The sequence below is a fragment of the Ammospiza nelsoni genome, chromosome 6 (assembly GCF_027579445.1).
Source record: "Ammospiza nelsoni isolate bAmmNel1 chromosome 6, bAmmNel1.pri, whole genome shotgun sequence".
NCBI classification, from domain to species: domain Eukaryota; kingdom Metazoa; phylum Chordata; class Aves; order Passeriformes; family Passerellidae; genus Ammospiza; species Ammospiza nelsoni.
In genome coordinates, this window is record NC_080638.1 from 41126573 (window position 1) to 41140445 (window position 13873).

Genomic DNA, 13873 nt, shown 5'->3' on the forward strand with positions numbered 1-13873 from the left:
TTTTTGGGTGAATGGGCTCCATGTTGCCAGGCTTGAAAAGGGACTGTTAACCCTTCTAGGTCCATTGTTGGGTTTTGTCCCATGTTCTATGGCTGGTGTGCAACACTATGAAAGACTTCTGACCAGTTTGATAAAAAAGTCCTTTTTTTCCTTTTTTATTCTTTATTTAATTTGTACAACACTAAGCACATAGAAAGTCCTTTCAATATAAATTACTTGTATATTCTTTCTCACCAATCTTTTCTGCAGAGACTTGGGAATGAAAAAAAAGGGGCAGCAATAAGGCTAGTCAGGAGTGACAGGGGTGCTGATCTGCAGTGTATTCCTTGGTGCTCTGTGGTGGATTACCTAACAGAGACAGCTGGTGTGACAGGTCATAGGATAGGCTGCCTGACTATCAGCTCATGTGGCAAAGGAAGGGCCAAAGTGTTAGATTGCAAGTGGGGGACATGTAATTTCTGTGAAGTTTCTGTTTGCAGGCCACTGCTGGTTAAGGTGACCCTGGCTCACTTTGTGCCCTTTTTTGCTGGCTCTGTAGATGAGGCTAAGCACCAGTGTCTGGCAGGTTTGAGCTGTGGAGCAGAAGGAAACTATGCTGCAAGTAGGATACAGCTTAGGTTTGTGGAAAAGAATACAGTGACCTCATGAGTCATACTCAGGACTGAAGGAGGGGTAGGCTTACTAGGAACCATAATGACTGCAAAGATCACGTTGGGAAGTAATGCAGATTCTTGGGGTGCTATCAATAAGGCAGGAAGAAAAGGCTCCCTCATGCAGGACAGTGGGAAAGGAAAAGTGAAGTTGTTTTATAGGTTAATAAGATACTGTGTTTAGCTCACCAAAGAAGTCTGGGACAATTACATGCAGCCTTTGAAGCAAAACCTTCTTCTGATACAAACAAAGAAGGTGGAGACTTTCTTTTTACAAGTAGTCACATGTAAAAGATAATGAGTACAAAATTCAGGGGAGATTCTGATTAGACAGAAGAGGAATATATTTCACAGTGAGAGCAATTGGCCATGGGAACAATCTCCCCATAAAATGGTGGATAGCCAAATGTTTTGACACTTCTAAGATTCACGTAGACCATCTTGTTTAGACCATGCTGTTACCAAGAAAAGTTGGACCAGATAAACCTTAGGCCTCCTCCCAACCTGGTATTCTGATTCTCTGCAGGTTTTCATTTATAGCAAAACTTCATGCCTGTATAACTATTGTACTTCTCCCGGCATAATTACTACTTTAAAGTAAAACAAATTTGAGAAAAAATATTTATAACTACATATTGGACAACAGGTTGCTAAGAAACAGGCTATTCTTTAAAAAGCTGGGCTTGTCATTTGCTTAGCTTTGCTGTATTGCTCTGTGATATATGATGCAGAGATAGCATATGGATTTTCTACTTGTTTTATAAGCCTGAAAACTGCCAGGCACCTTTAAGACTTTGGAGCCAAGTGAGTATTCCCTGTGCTAAAGGATGGACTGTCCTTAGATGTAGTGCATGAGAAAGCTCCAAAAGAATATGTGGAAAACATTGCTGTTCCAAGTTCCCAATGACCACCTATAAATTATCTAAAATATATCAGTGAATATAAAAAAAATAGTTCATTATAGAAACAAACAAACAAAAAAAAAACCTTAAAGACTGTCAGTAGCTAGGTTAGTATCAATGCAAATCAATATAAGCATAAAATTGATAGTTCATCTATCGTGTTAAGGATATAGAGATTGACAGAAAATAATGACCTCTGCATTCCAGCTGGACCTTAGAGATCAGAATGTGGCTGGGCCTGATTTATAATTATCATCAATTTGGCACTATAGGTCTGGTTGTGTTCAATAAGAACTTTCACAAGCCCAGATTCACAAATTTACCATTTACCAATCCAAAACTACAGGTCAAGCTGTGCTCAGTAAGAACCTTCACTGTCCCAGATTCACACACAGCACACAGAGTTTGGTTTACTGAAACAACAAAAGCACAGACTTGGAATTGCTGTTGATAAACAGCACGAGATGTGACAGAGCTGTAACAATAACAATAATATTGTGTTAGCCTAGCTAATGACAATAATCCTACGCAGAATCTTACCAAGCCAGCATTTCTGCTTGTGAAGAGGGGAGAGTAACGCACCAAGATCTTACCAAGTCAGCAAGAGTAAGTGACTCCAAGATCTTTTTGGGTCTTTCACTAAGTACATGAAAATTCTATCCAGCTTACATACAGCCCCATCTTATTCTCCTCCTCCTTCTTTACATGTAGCACAATCTAGATAGAGGATTGAGCAGTATAGTCATGTATGTGGTAGCATGTACTTCAATAATCTTATTAGCATACTCAGGGTGTGTGCTTTAATATTTAAATATTTAAACCCTTACTGAGGCAGATTTTGGCCATGGTGTCCTTCAAAGTTCCAGTCATATGATTTTGTTCTTTTCTGTTCAGTTCTTCAGAGCCAAAACAGGTCCATCCTATCTCCACAGGGCCTCCTCCAGCCCACTCATCCTTTCTTGATGTCAGCTAAGCAGAAATCCATCTGCAAAGATAAAGTAGAAGGAATGTGGGGTAGGCTGTAGATAATAGGCTATCTTAGACCTTGCCAGGCTTCTTGGTCATCACACTACACCATCTTAAAATCACACGAAAGAGGTACATTAAAAATGCATTCATAATCCAGAAATAATCCTAATACAACTCCTGTTGAATTTCCCCTGGCACAACCTTGTACAAACTCAGTACAGAAGAATCTTTCTGATAGAGGCTAAATTTTGATTTTACCAGAACTACTTTCTTTGTATTCAAAACATCAGCCAAGCTATCAGAACATAGTTAATTATTAATGCATGTGTATAATCAGGACACCTGACTCTGCAGATTGTTAGTAGGTTAGCATAGTGTACTTCTGTTTAAGCAGATCAGAGAAGGAAAACAGGATTGAAAGTTTACTTGCAATGCTTTGTTAGACTAAGGAAAATGTAAAATATTCTTGCTAACTGCCCATCAATGCAGTTTCCACAGTTTCAGTGCATTCTGGATTTAATCTAAAATGTCAAGGATCTTGGATCAGAGAATTCTGTTGTTAGTAATTTCATTTTCAGCAAGTGTGCAGAGTACAAAGGTACTTTCAAAATGGAAGAAGTGTGGTGATCCGGAATGTGAGAGTAAGTAAAAATTTGGTTTTTTCAAAGGGAGTCTGTGGTGTATATGCAGCTGTTGGGAATCATAATTTGAAATTAGCAATGAAACAGACTAAAAATGAGTAGCCATAGCAAATATTTGTGGTTACGTTTAAGAGCAATAAGGTTGAAATTTTAAAATAAAAAGAGAAAAAAAAAGACTTGCTGGTTTGTTGTGTAAGGTTATACATATCAAAGTTCAGTAAAAATATTTTTGACTAGCTCGTTTTCCTCAGGTGTCCCCAAAACAGGCAGTATAAAACAGCTTTAAAGTATTTTTAACTAATTCTTAACAGGTACAAAATAAAAGAAATAAAATATAAATAAAATTAAAATGGTGGGTTATAAACTGAGAAAGAAGACTTTCTCATGTCTACATAGTACATTCATAGCCCATTCTGCAGAACTCTTGAGGTTTTTTTTCTACCGGCAAACTGGTTTGGGATTTCTTTTGTAATCCTTCTTACAAAACACTCTTTACAAAACACAGTTAATATTTACTCTTTATTTATTGTTTTACATGAAGTAAGTGCTGTAACTATTTATTGTGGTGCTCAAAGAGTAAATAACTCTGCAGGAGGCAGAGCCACTGAATCACAAGTGGACAAATGTCCTGTTTACTAACCACTGATTACCATTGTGAAACCTGTCATAATCATAGTTGAAGCTGTTTCTAACCTGTTTCCATTTGTTTAGCAGACTTAGGTGTTGTATTTTCAATGTCTTTTCCATCTTCCATTTCCCCTGAAGTTGGAGAACCTTAGATTTCCTCTCATAATGGATTTCCATTTTCTTATGGGAGCCAACTTCAGTACCAACTTCAGTAGGTTTTGGATGTTCAGAAGGATGTTCCTCTATCTTTGCGGAAGAGCATGTGCAAGGGCCTCCAAACTGACCAGAGCACATTACTACTGAGTGGTTTCTGTGGGGAGACTGGGTTGGAGACAAAGAAAACAAAATAATTCAAACTGAACTGGACACTTCAGTTTTAACAACATGTTTAAGGTTTATATTCCTAAAATTTATGTATTTTCATCACAAGATAAATGTATTCAAAAAAGAGGACAAAATCCCTAAAATAATTACTAGATCTAAATTAGAATTTCTGAACTATAAAGTTATAAATATGCCTGGGAAATACTTTTTAGCTGTTTAGCCTAAATAAATTTTAATGTTAATTTAATTACTTTAGTAGATTAGTAATTGCTAATCCTGCATACATTCTTTCTATTTAAGCATTGAAACCTTGGCTAAACAAGCACTTAAAAATGTCCATATAGGACAAGAGCTTTTCCCCTTGATGTCTGCAGTACATGGGAAAGAAAACAAGACAGGGCTGCTTTTTGCGTTAGTGATTTCCACCCAATGATATAAATGGATTAATATCATAACAAAGCACATACATAAAAATGTTTGCTACTGCAATTCATCAGTATTAGATATATATCCGATTTCTTCAGTAAAGTGACTTCAGATAAAATGGATGCTGTATTTGTTTATTTCTTTCCATTATTCCAGAGGCAATGAGCCGAGTTCAAGCCACTACCGACTACTTAGGGCCTGACTGCCGGTATCTTAACTTCAAGACAGGGGAGGAGATCATCGTATACTCCAAACTTTCAAGGGAAAATGAAAACTTGTGGACAGGAAGTGTAAGTAATTAAATCTGAAAGACTTGCCCCATAAATATTTTAGATATAGTAATAGCATAACAATCACAGTCTGCTTGCTTCTAAGGATCTTCTATCTCTTTTGGAATATTAACCAGCCATGGATGAATACAGTATTTGGGTCATTGTTACCATCTTTATACAGAAAGAGAAAATCAAATCCTGGCAAAGATCACTCATAGAGAAAAAAAGTCAAGATCCAAATACAAGTTTTCTGTTTCCTTCATCTTATCATCTGGCTGTAATTATTTAATCTAGTTTCCTTGAAAACACTCAGATCTGTCAGGTCAGGTTCCTACCTATAGGTCTGTGAGTAAGACATCCCAGGTCAGACTGGGACCTGACTTCACAGTCCAGTGCTTAAGGAAAGCTCCCAGAGAAGTTATCATGCATATTTAATTACTTGGAACAAGTGTCAATGAAATTAGAACAGTCATTTAAGAATTAATGGATGCATTGATCCAAATCAAGTTTTACTGCTAGTGAAACCATGTAAGTGCTTTAAAACTACAAGACATTGGTACATTTTTGGGTAGGGTTTTTTTCTGTAAATAATCTGTCACATCTATTGTATAACAGGGACATTCTGTCTTCCTTTCTTTTTCATCCAAGAGCATCTTTGCAGGTACCTCACTATTCCTTGCTTTCCAAGATATATCCTTCCATTAAAGGCTACATGCAATGGTTTGATGTACAAACAGCAGTGGTTTTTTGGCCAGAGGGACTTGATTCTTCTGGGCCCTATCACTAACTTATTTTCTGTAGTGTTGCCATCTTCTTTGTCATTTTCTCTTGAGCTGAAGTTAGTCTCATATCTGAATTTCATATCCTACTTTTCTTGTAACTCAATATGGGTCATTAGTTATTAAGGCATGACATTTTTCCCACTTGAGACAATGGGAAATTTGCAGCCAATTTGAGTAGGATCTGACTGTGACCATCAGTGCACACACCACTGTCTTCAGCTGAAGCAGCTTTGAGGCTACTGCTTTGGTACTCCACAAACACATGTTCATAAAAATAATATAGAATATAATAGCATGGAGTAATATCCTTCCTTTTGCTTTCTAAAATGGCAAGGGGAACACTTCCATGAAGGAAAAATAAACCAATTATTGGACAAAACAGAATTAAGGAGATAGGGGGCTGTTCTATAAGTTTATTGTTCATCCATACTTTTCCAGCATATGTACGAGTCCCTAATATACATATCACTGAAGTTTAAATGCTCTTATTAGTTTTACTTTTTTACAGAAAGGAAAGGATTTTGGCTATTTCCCAAGAGATGCTGTGGAGGTTGAAGAAGTTTTAATTGGAGAAGAAGTTGAAGTGCTCACTAAGGTAAATCAACATTACTAGATTTTCCAAGGTAGCTTACAACAATTGAAAATCTAATATCCAGTTAGAAATTCAACTGTTGGTGGATTATTTCAGATTATTCAAAATATGTTTTATAATTGTTCCAGTTGCATGTTTATTGTTCTCTAAAATAACTTCTACAGATATAAATATATCTAGATCTAGATGTATAACCTTTAGGAATAATATGATTAATTACAGTTCTTTGTGTAAAGTTATAACAGAAAGAACAAGGATATATTTTGCTGTAGGATTACACATTAGAACATTCTAAAAGTTAATATTATTCTTTTAGGAAACCGATTTCCTTTGTCTTAATGAAGATAAGTACAATTTTGAAAGTGAAGATGACACATTACATGATCACAAAAAAGAAAGTGAATATTCATTGTCTGATGCAGAATCAAAGCTGCATGAAAACAAACTCTTAAAATATACAAAAGACCCCATACAAAAGGAAGAAAGAACTGAATCAGTTTCTGAAAATGACTCAGAGGAATCTCACATTGAGGAGTCTATAAACAAAAAGTTGGTTACAAAAGATGATACTGAAGAGCCACAAATGCAAAACAGTCTCCCAGTAGAACCTGTTCAAACTCAGTCTAGTTGGATTTCAGGATGGTTCACCACAGAAAGTGAAAATGATGAAGAGCCCTTAAAAGCTGTTACTGAATCTTCAGAAGCAGGTAATTATCAAGGCAGAGAAACAGAGGTAGTAGCTGAAAATTACAGCTTTGCAGATTTACAGGAGTCAAATGATAAGGAGGAACAAGAACCCCCTGCATCTGGTTGGTTTGAAGGTGGACTGACAAGCTTTCTGTATTTTGGTGAAAAGAATGAAGATGTTGATTTGGCATCAGAAAAGAATGATCCACAAACCCATGATGTCTCTGGTGTGCCCGAGCATTCTAGTACTGAACAGGGAACAACAGCCACCGAGGTATTGCCTCAAGAAGAAATGAGTGGAAGCCAAGAATCCAAATCAAATTGGTTTAATTTGGGTTTAAGTGATGTTCTTAATTTTGGCCATGCTGAGGAAGCTACAATTGCTACAGAGGACCAGAGAAGCAGAGAAACAATGGATCGAGCAAATAAGAATGAGGAAGAGCAGACTTTAGACCAGAAAGAATTACATATGGGCAAAGAATCAAAGGAAACATTTAATGCGGTGACAGATGAAGGAGATGAGAATTATGCACAAGAAATAAAAGATTCAAACAGTAACAGACCAAATCCTGGGGAGGTACCAGCATGTGCACATACTCTTAATGACACCAAAAACACCTCAAATAGCAGAGAATCATCTTTTGATACACTAACACATGACAAAGAGAAGCCAAATGAACTTCACAGTTCAGAAGAAGACTTGGTATCAGAAAGCCAACTGCTGAGAAATAGTGGAGCTGAAAAGAAAAATCAGGAGTCAGAAAGCAGACGTGGCCAATCAGGTTGGTATACAAATATCTATAATAGTTTTGTTAATTATAATATGGGCACACATGATAATCAACAGGAATATGAATCAATTGCATCAAATCAATTGTCTAGTTCTCATGAGCCCCTCCAAATTGTGATCCCTCAGACATAAAAAATACAGGAGAAAAGCCTGAAATATCTGAAGAACAAAACCATAGCTTCTCTTTAGGCATTTTGAGGATATACTGAAATTTCTGAGTTCAACAACCAAAGAAGGGCAAGTACAGCATTATGGGGAATTGCCAAGAACTACAAATAATCATCTGGGCATCAAGAAGACCTCATGTGACAGTGAACCAAGTCTTAGTCTGAAAACATCCAAACTAGTCAAAGGTTATGGTGTACAAAAAATTCAGCATCCAAAAGCCATTTCAAAATGGATAGTACTGTAAAAGATGAAATTCACAAACCACAGAATAAAAGTGTCTCACAGAGTTTTTATGAATACATCAAATATTTCAGTCAGGACATTTTTAATGATGAACATCATCAGAAATCATACAGGCATATATTGTATGATAAATAGATTTACCAACCCCATTAATTACATTTCAACAATTTTATTTAAATTAAAACAAGATGTTAAACAACTCTTAGAGTATCTCTGTGATGGAAGCAAGCTGCTGCAGCAGCACCAGCAATTTGAAAAGATTCACAGTGAAATCACAGCTTACTCAACTAAAGATAATGCTGTGTGGAGGGCACAGGTCATTGTGTCTGCACAAAGGGGGCACAATTTGGACACTGAGCAGGAAAAATATACAGAAAAAATGAATGTTCTTCTAGAGCTGCCAGAGCTTTAGTCTGCTATAACAATTAAGTGTGCTGCCCAAACTGCAGCTCAAGTTACTAGAGCAATGTTTCACTAACAGTGATTTAGCAAGAACAAAATATCCTTTGTTGGCAAAAATAAAACCACAACAGATGGAACACTGTCTCTTTCTGGTGATTTAAAATGAAGAGGTAGTGAGCCTAACTCATACCAGTTATGGACTGATCTATGATATTTCAAGGATCTGATAACATAAGTTGAATTAATATAATGGTAACAGGTTCAGAGCAAATTACTCCTCTTGAACTACTGGACTACTTCAGATGTGTATCTTTGGCCAGTACTGTCTTGAAGCATATGACTAACTTTAACAATCCGTAACTTTTTTCTTTGTGGGTAAGCATGGTGTGGGTTTTTTTGCAAGCAACATTTTATTGGCTTCAGGCATTTATTCCAAGTTACTAAAACTGAGGCAGCCAGGTGCCTTCAGTCATACTTCTACATGAACATGCCTGTGGTTTCTTGTATTTTGCAGGGAAGTTTGGTATCTTGGAATTTGTTAATCTTTAATCCTCCATGGTACTTTCAACTGTTCTTGCTCTAAAGCTTACCCCACTTGTATTTGGATATAAAAAAGAGACTTACTAATCCTGACCAGGGAATCTAAAAACTATCAAAACCAAACATATTTTTTCCTGAGCACTTATTTTTTACTTACTTTACTACAATGTAAGTTTTGCTTAAAGCTCTATCCTTCAAATCCTGAGACCATTATTTGTATAGTGTTTCTTAAGTCATACATCTGTAGCCCATTTACTCTAGTGTTGGGCTTTAAGTTGAGGAAAATAAAAACAAAAAAAATAAAATCTCTGTAAAAGTTAATATCTTATAAGAATAAGTTGAATCTTCTAAAGGTAACCATGATTTCCCTTCACAATTATGTGCAGGAGTAGGCAGAAGAAAGCTACTAGAAGAAACACCAGAGAAGGAGCATGAAATGTATGTAGCTGAAGACAGTGAACATGACAGTGATCAAGATTCAAAAGCAACAGCCATTGCTTCAGTAAATTCTGAAACAAAAATGGACAGTTCAGCATCTGACTCTGAGGCTGATGTCAAAATGTCTTTCTCTGATGCCATCCAGAACTATGTTCCAAGTAATGGTAAGTGCTAAGTTCTGTAATTTTGAGGAAAATAAATTTGCAATCTTAAAAAAAAAGCAAAACAAAAATCAATTAATCCAGTTGGAATTATATGAAGTTGACAATAGTAATGTAAAACCTCTTGTTTTATTCCTTATGATCCAACCAGAAGGAGGCTGGATACATCAGATATTTGAATGCTTGAATGCTCTTGAGTTCAGAGAAACAATAAAATCTGCATCATCAGCAGTGGTGATTATCATCCAAACGGTAAGAATTCTTTCCAGGTTATAACATCAATTAGTGCAAATTTAAGCCAGCCACAAGTAATGTTCTGCAGTGAAACTCCTAAAAAAAAATCCTTTTAAATAAACCCTCTGCAGTTCTCTGCTTCCAGGGTTATCTGATGTCAAATGAGACAGAGCACAGTGTTAGGTCAGCTGCTCATCATCTGCCCCTTTGCAGTGCACAATCTGATGAATTTAGGATGTGAGGATTTGGGGTTTTGTTTTGTGGGCTTTTTTAACAGGCAGGAAACACCTGAGTGGTGTTTTTAATTTTTTGTTTGGTTTTGTTTCTTTCTTTTTTTTTTTAATGAAACTAATAGCTCCCTCTAGTTCTCAGAACAGTACTCATTAAATTTGCTTAGACTTTAAAAACTGGGCTTATGATGAATAAAATAACCAGACAAATTCCCTTGTTTTTAAAGTGTATTTTCAAAGCCTTGATTCACAAATCCTCCCCACATTCGTAATTGAATTAAAGATACGTTTCTATGCAAAACATATATATATATATATATATATATATATATATATATATATATATATATATAAAATAGAAATGGGGTTATTATTGCTATGGGGGTGTCTTAAACATCGAAACATAGTGCAGAGTGAAGGTGAACCTTAAGGGGCAGAACTGCACAAGAAACAACACTGCCCGAGCACCGTGAGGAAAAGGTTCCTGCACTGTCTGCTCTAAATAAGAGATGGTGGCCGGTGCAGTGCCATTTGTAAACTTCACTGTGGTGCTTTGGTTGAACTTTGTTTAGATTGGGTAATTGAAGTTTAAGAACCACATAAATTTATTTCTGATTTCCAGTGTATGTATATAGATTACGGTTAATTTGTAGTTTAGGATGAGGAAAACGCAGGGCCTTTGTCCCTCGGGACTGACTGCAACTCACTGACAGTTCACTGCTACGGCCAAACTCGTTCTTGTACTGTTTGATCCAGATAAAAAAGCTAAAAAAGGCATTTCCACCTTCCACCTATCCTGGTCCCTTAGGTGCTTTGCAGTCCAGTCACTCACCTTGCATTGTAAAAGTCGCTAGTGCACGGGGGGTTTTTTTGTTTGTGTTTGGGGTTTTTTTGTGGTTTTTTTTTTACTTGATGTTATTGGGGTTTTTGTGTTTGTTTTTTGTTTGTTGGTGGTGGTGGTTTTTTGTTTTGAGGTTTTTGTTTATTTGTTTTTAGGTAGTTAAAAAACAAAACCCAAATCAAATTAGCGTTAATCCTAGTGAATGAGACGAAGGAGAATCCCTTGCTATGTGGCGCTGCGTCTCCCCTTACACCTGCTACCAGCAGCCCGCCAGGGTCATTTTTAGCACAGGCACGCGGCAGCGCTCGGGCCCGCCCAGCCCTGCGCTCCCGGGACCCACCTGCGGCCCGGCCCGGCCCTGCCCGCCCCACCGGCACCGCCGGCCCCGCCGCCCGGGCCGGGACACGCGCGGCGGGCGGCCTGCCGGGAGCCGGGCCTGCCCGGGGAGCTTTACTGCCGTGCCACGGGCGGGCATGGAGGCGGCCAGCGCCGCTCGGGAGGTGAGTTTCTCTGAGCGCAACTTCAGGGAGGAACAGGAGCAGGTTCCGCGGGGCCACGTCCGTGCCGGTGGGCGCACGCCGAGGGCAACTGCCGGTGCCTCCGGGCCCCGTACCCGGGGAGGGTCTGCCGGCGGAGGTCGGGAGCCGCGCCGGGCCCCGCGGCTGCCACCTGCGCGGCGCGCCCCCGCTCCCCCCGGCAGCAGTGGTTCCTCCCCGCCCCCCCGGCGGGCGGTGGTACGGGCCGGTTGTCAGGCGGCGGGCCGGAAGGGACGCGCGCCGCCCGCGGGAAGATGGCGGCGGCGGGCGGGCGCGGGGGGCCCGGGGCCGGCACCGGCGGCGGCACGGCCGGGCTGTGGCCGGGGCTGCGGGACAGCGCCCGCCGCTACTGCGGGCTGGCCTGGGAAGGGCTGCGCTGGGTGAGTGACCGAGTGACGCGGGCTCGGCGCAGCCCCCGCGAGGGCCTGGGGCTTGTGCAGCGCTGCTGCCGAGGGGCTCGGGCAGGGGAGAAACCGAAATGAAGGCGTAAGTGCACAGCGCCGGGTCCTTAGGCACGGCTCACGTGTGGTAAATTGGAGCCACATGGAGCGCGTCGTATCTTTGAGCAAATAGATCCGTTTACAAAGGAAACGCGAGTGTATCGAAGTGTTTAAAATGTGTTAAATCACCGGTGTGTTGAGTATGTTATTTTAGCATCAGGTTGGTTGAACAGGTTTTTCTACCAAGCAAGTTTTCTACCAGACAGTTAAGAAGTACTTACTGTTGTTGTTTCTGACAGCAGTAAAATGTGTAAGACAACTCAAAGGAGAGTTTTCTGTAGTAAATTCCTGAAGAGGCCAACAAAAAGGCTGGAGAGGCACTTTTTACAAGGGCACGTAGTGATAGGATAAGGGGAGATGGCTTTAAACTGGAAAGGATGAGTTTAGGTTAGATAAGAGAAGGAAATTCTTTACTGTGGGGGTGATGAGGCGCTGGAGCAAGGTGTCCAGAGAATCTGTGGATGCCCCATCTCTTGGAAGTGTTCATGGGCAGGCTGCATGGGTTTTGGGGAAGTAGGTCCAGTGGGAAGTGCTCTTGCCACTGGCAGAGGGATTGAAACTAGATCTTTTAGATCCCTTTTAACCCAAATAATTTTGTGCTAATTGATAGTCTCAGAAAGAAAAGGTTTCTGAGCTTTATCTGCCGGTTTTCATGTCTTATTGGAACTTTTTTCCTTCACCTGGTAAATCTGTCATTTAAAAATCAAATGCTTCTGTTAACCATTTTCGCAGAGTTTTGGAAAAAAATAGATATACAAGCCTTGGAAGTAAACAATGTCAACATTTAATGTCTGTTTCTGTGGATAATATTAGCCTCTTTTCCTTTAGCTGAAGCTTTTCACTTTACTTTTCAGGCTGTGGCTTCACTGCCTGAAGATATGAGACCTGGGCCTGATCTGTATGGTTTCCCGTGGGAAATAGTGATTTGTGCTGGCATTGTTGGAGCCTTGACCATTCTGCTGTTTCTGTACAGAAGTTATCAATCAGTAAGTGTTGTGGTCTGACCCCAGACAGTAAATAAACACCACACAGCCACTCTCTTGCTCCCTCTGTCAGGCTGGAAAGAGGGAGAGAATCAGAGGACTAAAAGTTAGAAAACTTGTGGGTTGAGATGAAGACAGTTTGATAGGAAAAGCAAAAGCAGTGCATGCAACAAAGCAAAACAGAGAATTGATTCACTGCTTCCCTTGGGCAGGCAGGTGTTCAGCTGTCTCCAAGAAAGCAGGGCTCCATCACATGTAGCAGTTGCTCTAGAAGACAAACTCCATCACTCCACACACACCCTCTTCCTCCTCCTTCCCCTCAGCTTTATGTGCAGAGCATGATGTCAGCATGGTGTGGATTATCCCTCTGGTCAGTCAAGTGTCCCCTCCCAGCTTCTTGTGAGCTTGCAGCCTCCTTGTGGGTGAGAAGCAGAAGAGGTCTTGACTCTGTGTGAACACTGCTCAGCAGTATCTCAGACATCCATGTGTTTTCAGTGCTTTTCAGCACAAGTCCAAAATACAGTCCCATGCCAGCTACTGCGAAGAAAATTAACTTAATTCCAGACAAAACCAGCACAGAAAGTGTTCAAGTTACTTGCAGATATGTAGAGTGCATTAATAGTTTGCATTGAAGTTGTTATCCTTCCTGTTCAAGATAGAAAATGCTTCAGAGTTTTAAATCTATTGTGATTGAATTTAGAATCTCTCTACAAGAGAAGTTGAAAAGTCTGTTTTGTCAAGATAATAAGTGTTTGAATATGTAGTGAGTGACTGTTGTAAGAGGAAATGCAATGAAACTTGCTGCAGTAAAGCTTCCTCTTTTTTATTTTTACACTGAACTTTCAAAGTCAGCCCTTAAATTGTTTTCACAAGATACAGATGTCTTCCCTAGGGTGTATGTATTGCTGTGTGTATTGATATCTCTGTGACTAGCC

The 13873-nt window shown here is 39.6% G+C and overlaps 1 protein-coding gene across 4 annotated transcripts in view; it reads left to right on the forward strand.

Annotated features, from left to right (window-relative positions):
• Positions 1–2955: 2955 nt before the first annotated feature.
• MIA2 (MIA SH3 domain ER export factor 2) overlaps positions 2956–13873 on the forward strand; it is a 36498-nt gene continuing 25580 nt past the window's right edge. Inside the window, exons 1-7 of one of the 4 annotated variants that reach the window (XM_059474074.1) lie at positions 2956–3162; positions 4696–4829; positions 6102–6188; positions 6502–7654; positions 9402–9617; positions 9766–9866; positions 12810–12941. In XM_059474074.1, coding sequence (XP_059330057.1) covers positions 3048–3162; positions 4696–4829; positions 6102–6188; positions 6502–7654; positions 9402–9617; positions 9766–9866; positions 12810–12941 — 1938 coding nt within the window. In that variant the 5' untranslated portion in view covers positions 2956–3047. Of the gene's footprint in view, positions 3163–4695; positions 4830–6101; positions 6189–6501; positions 7655–9401; positions 9618–9765; positions 9867–11694; positions 11836–12809; positions 12942–13873 lie in introns of those variants that run through there. The other 3 variants (XM_059474076.1, XM_059474075.1, XM_059474077.1) reach the window with 3 other exon arrangements.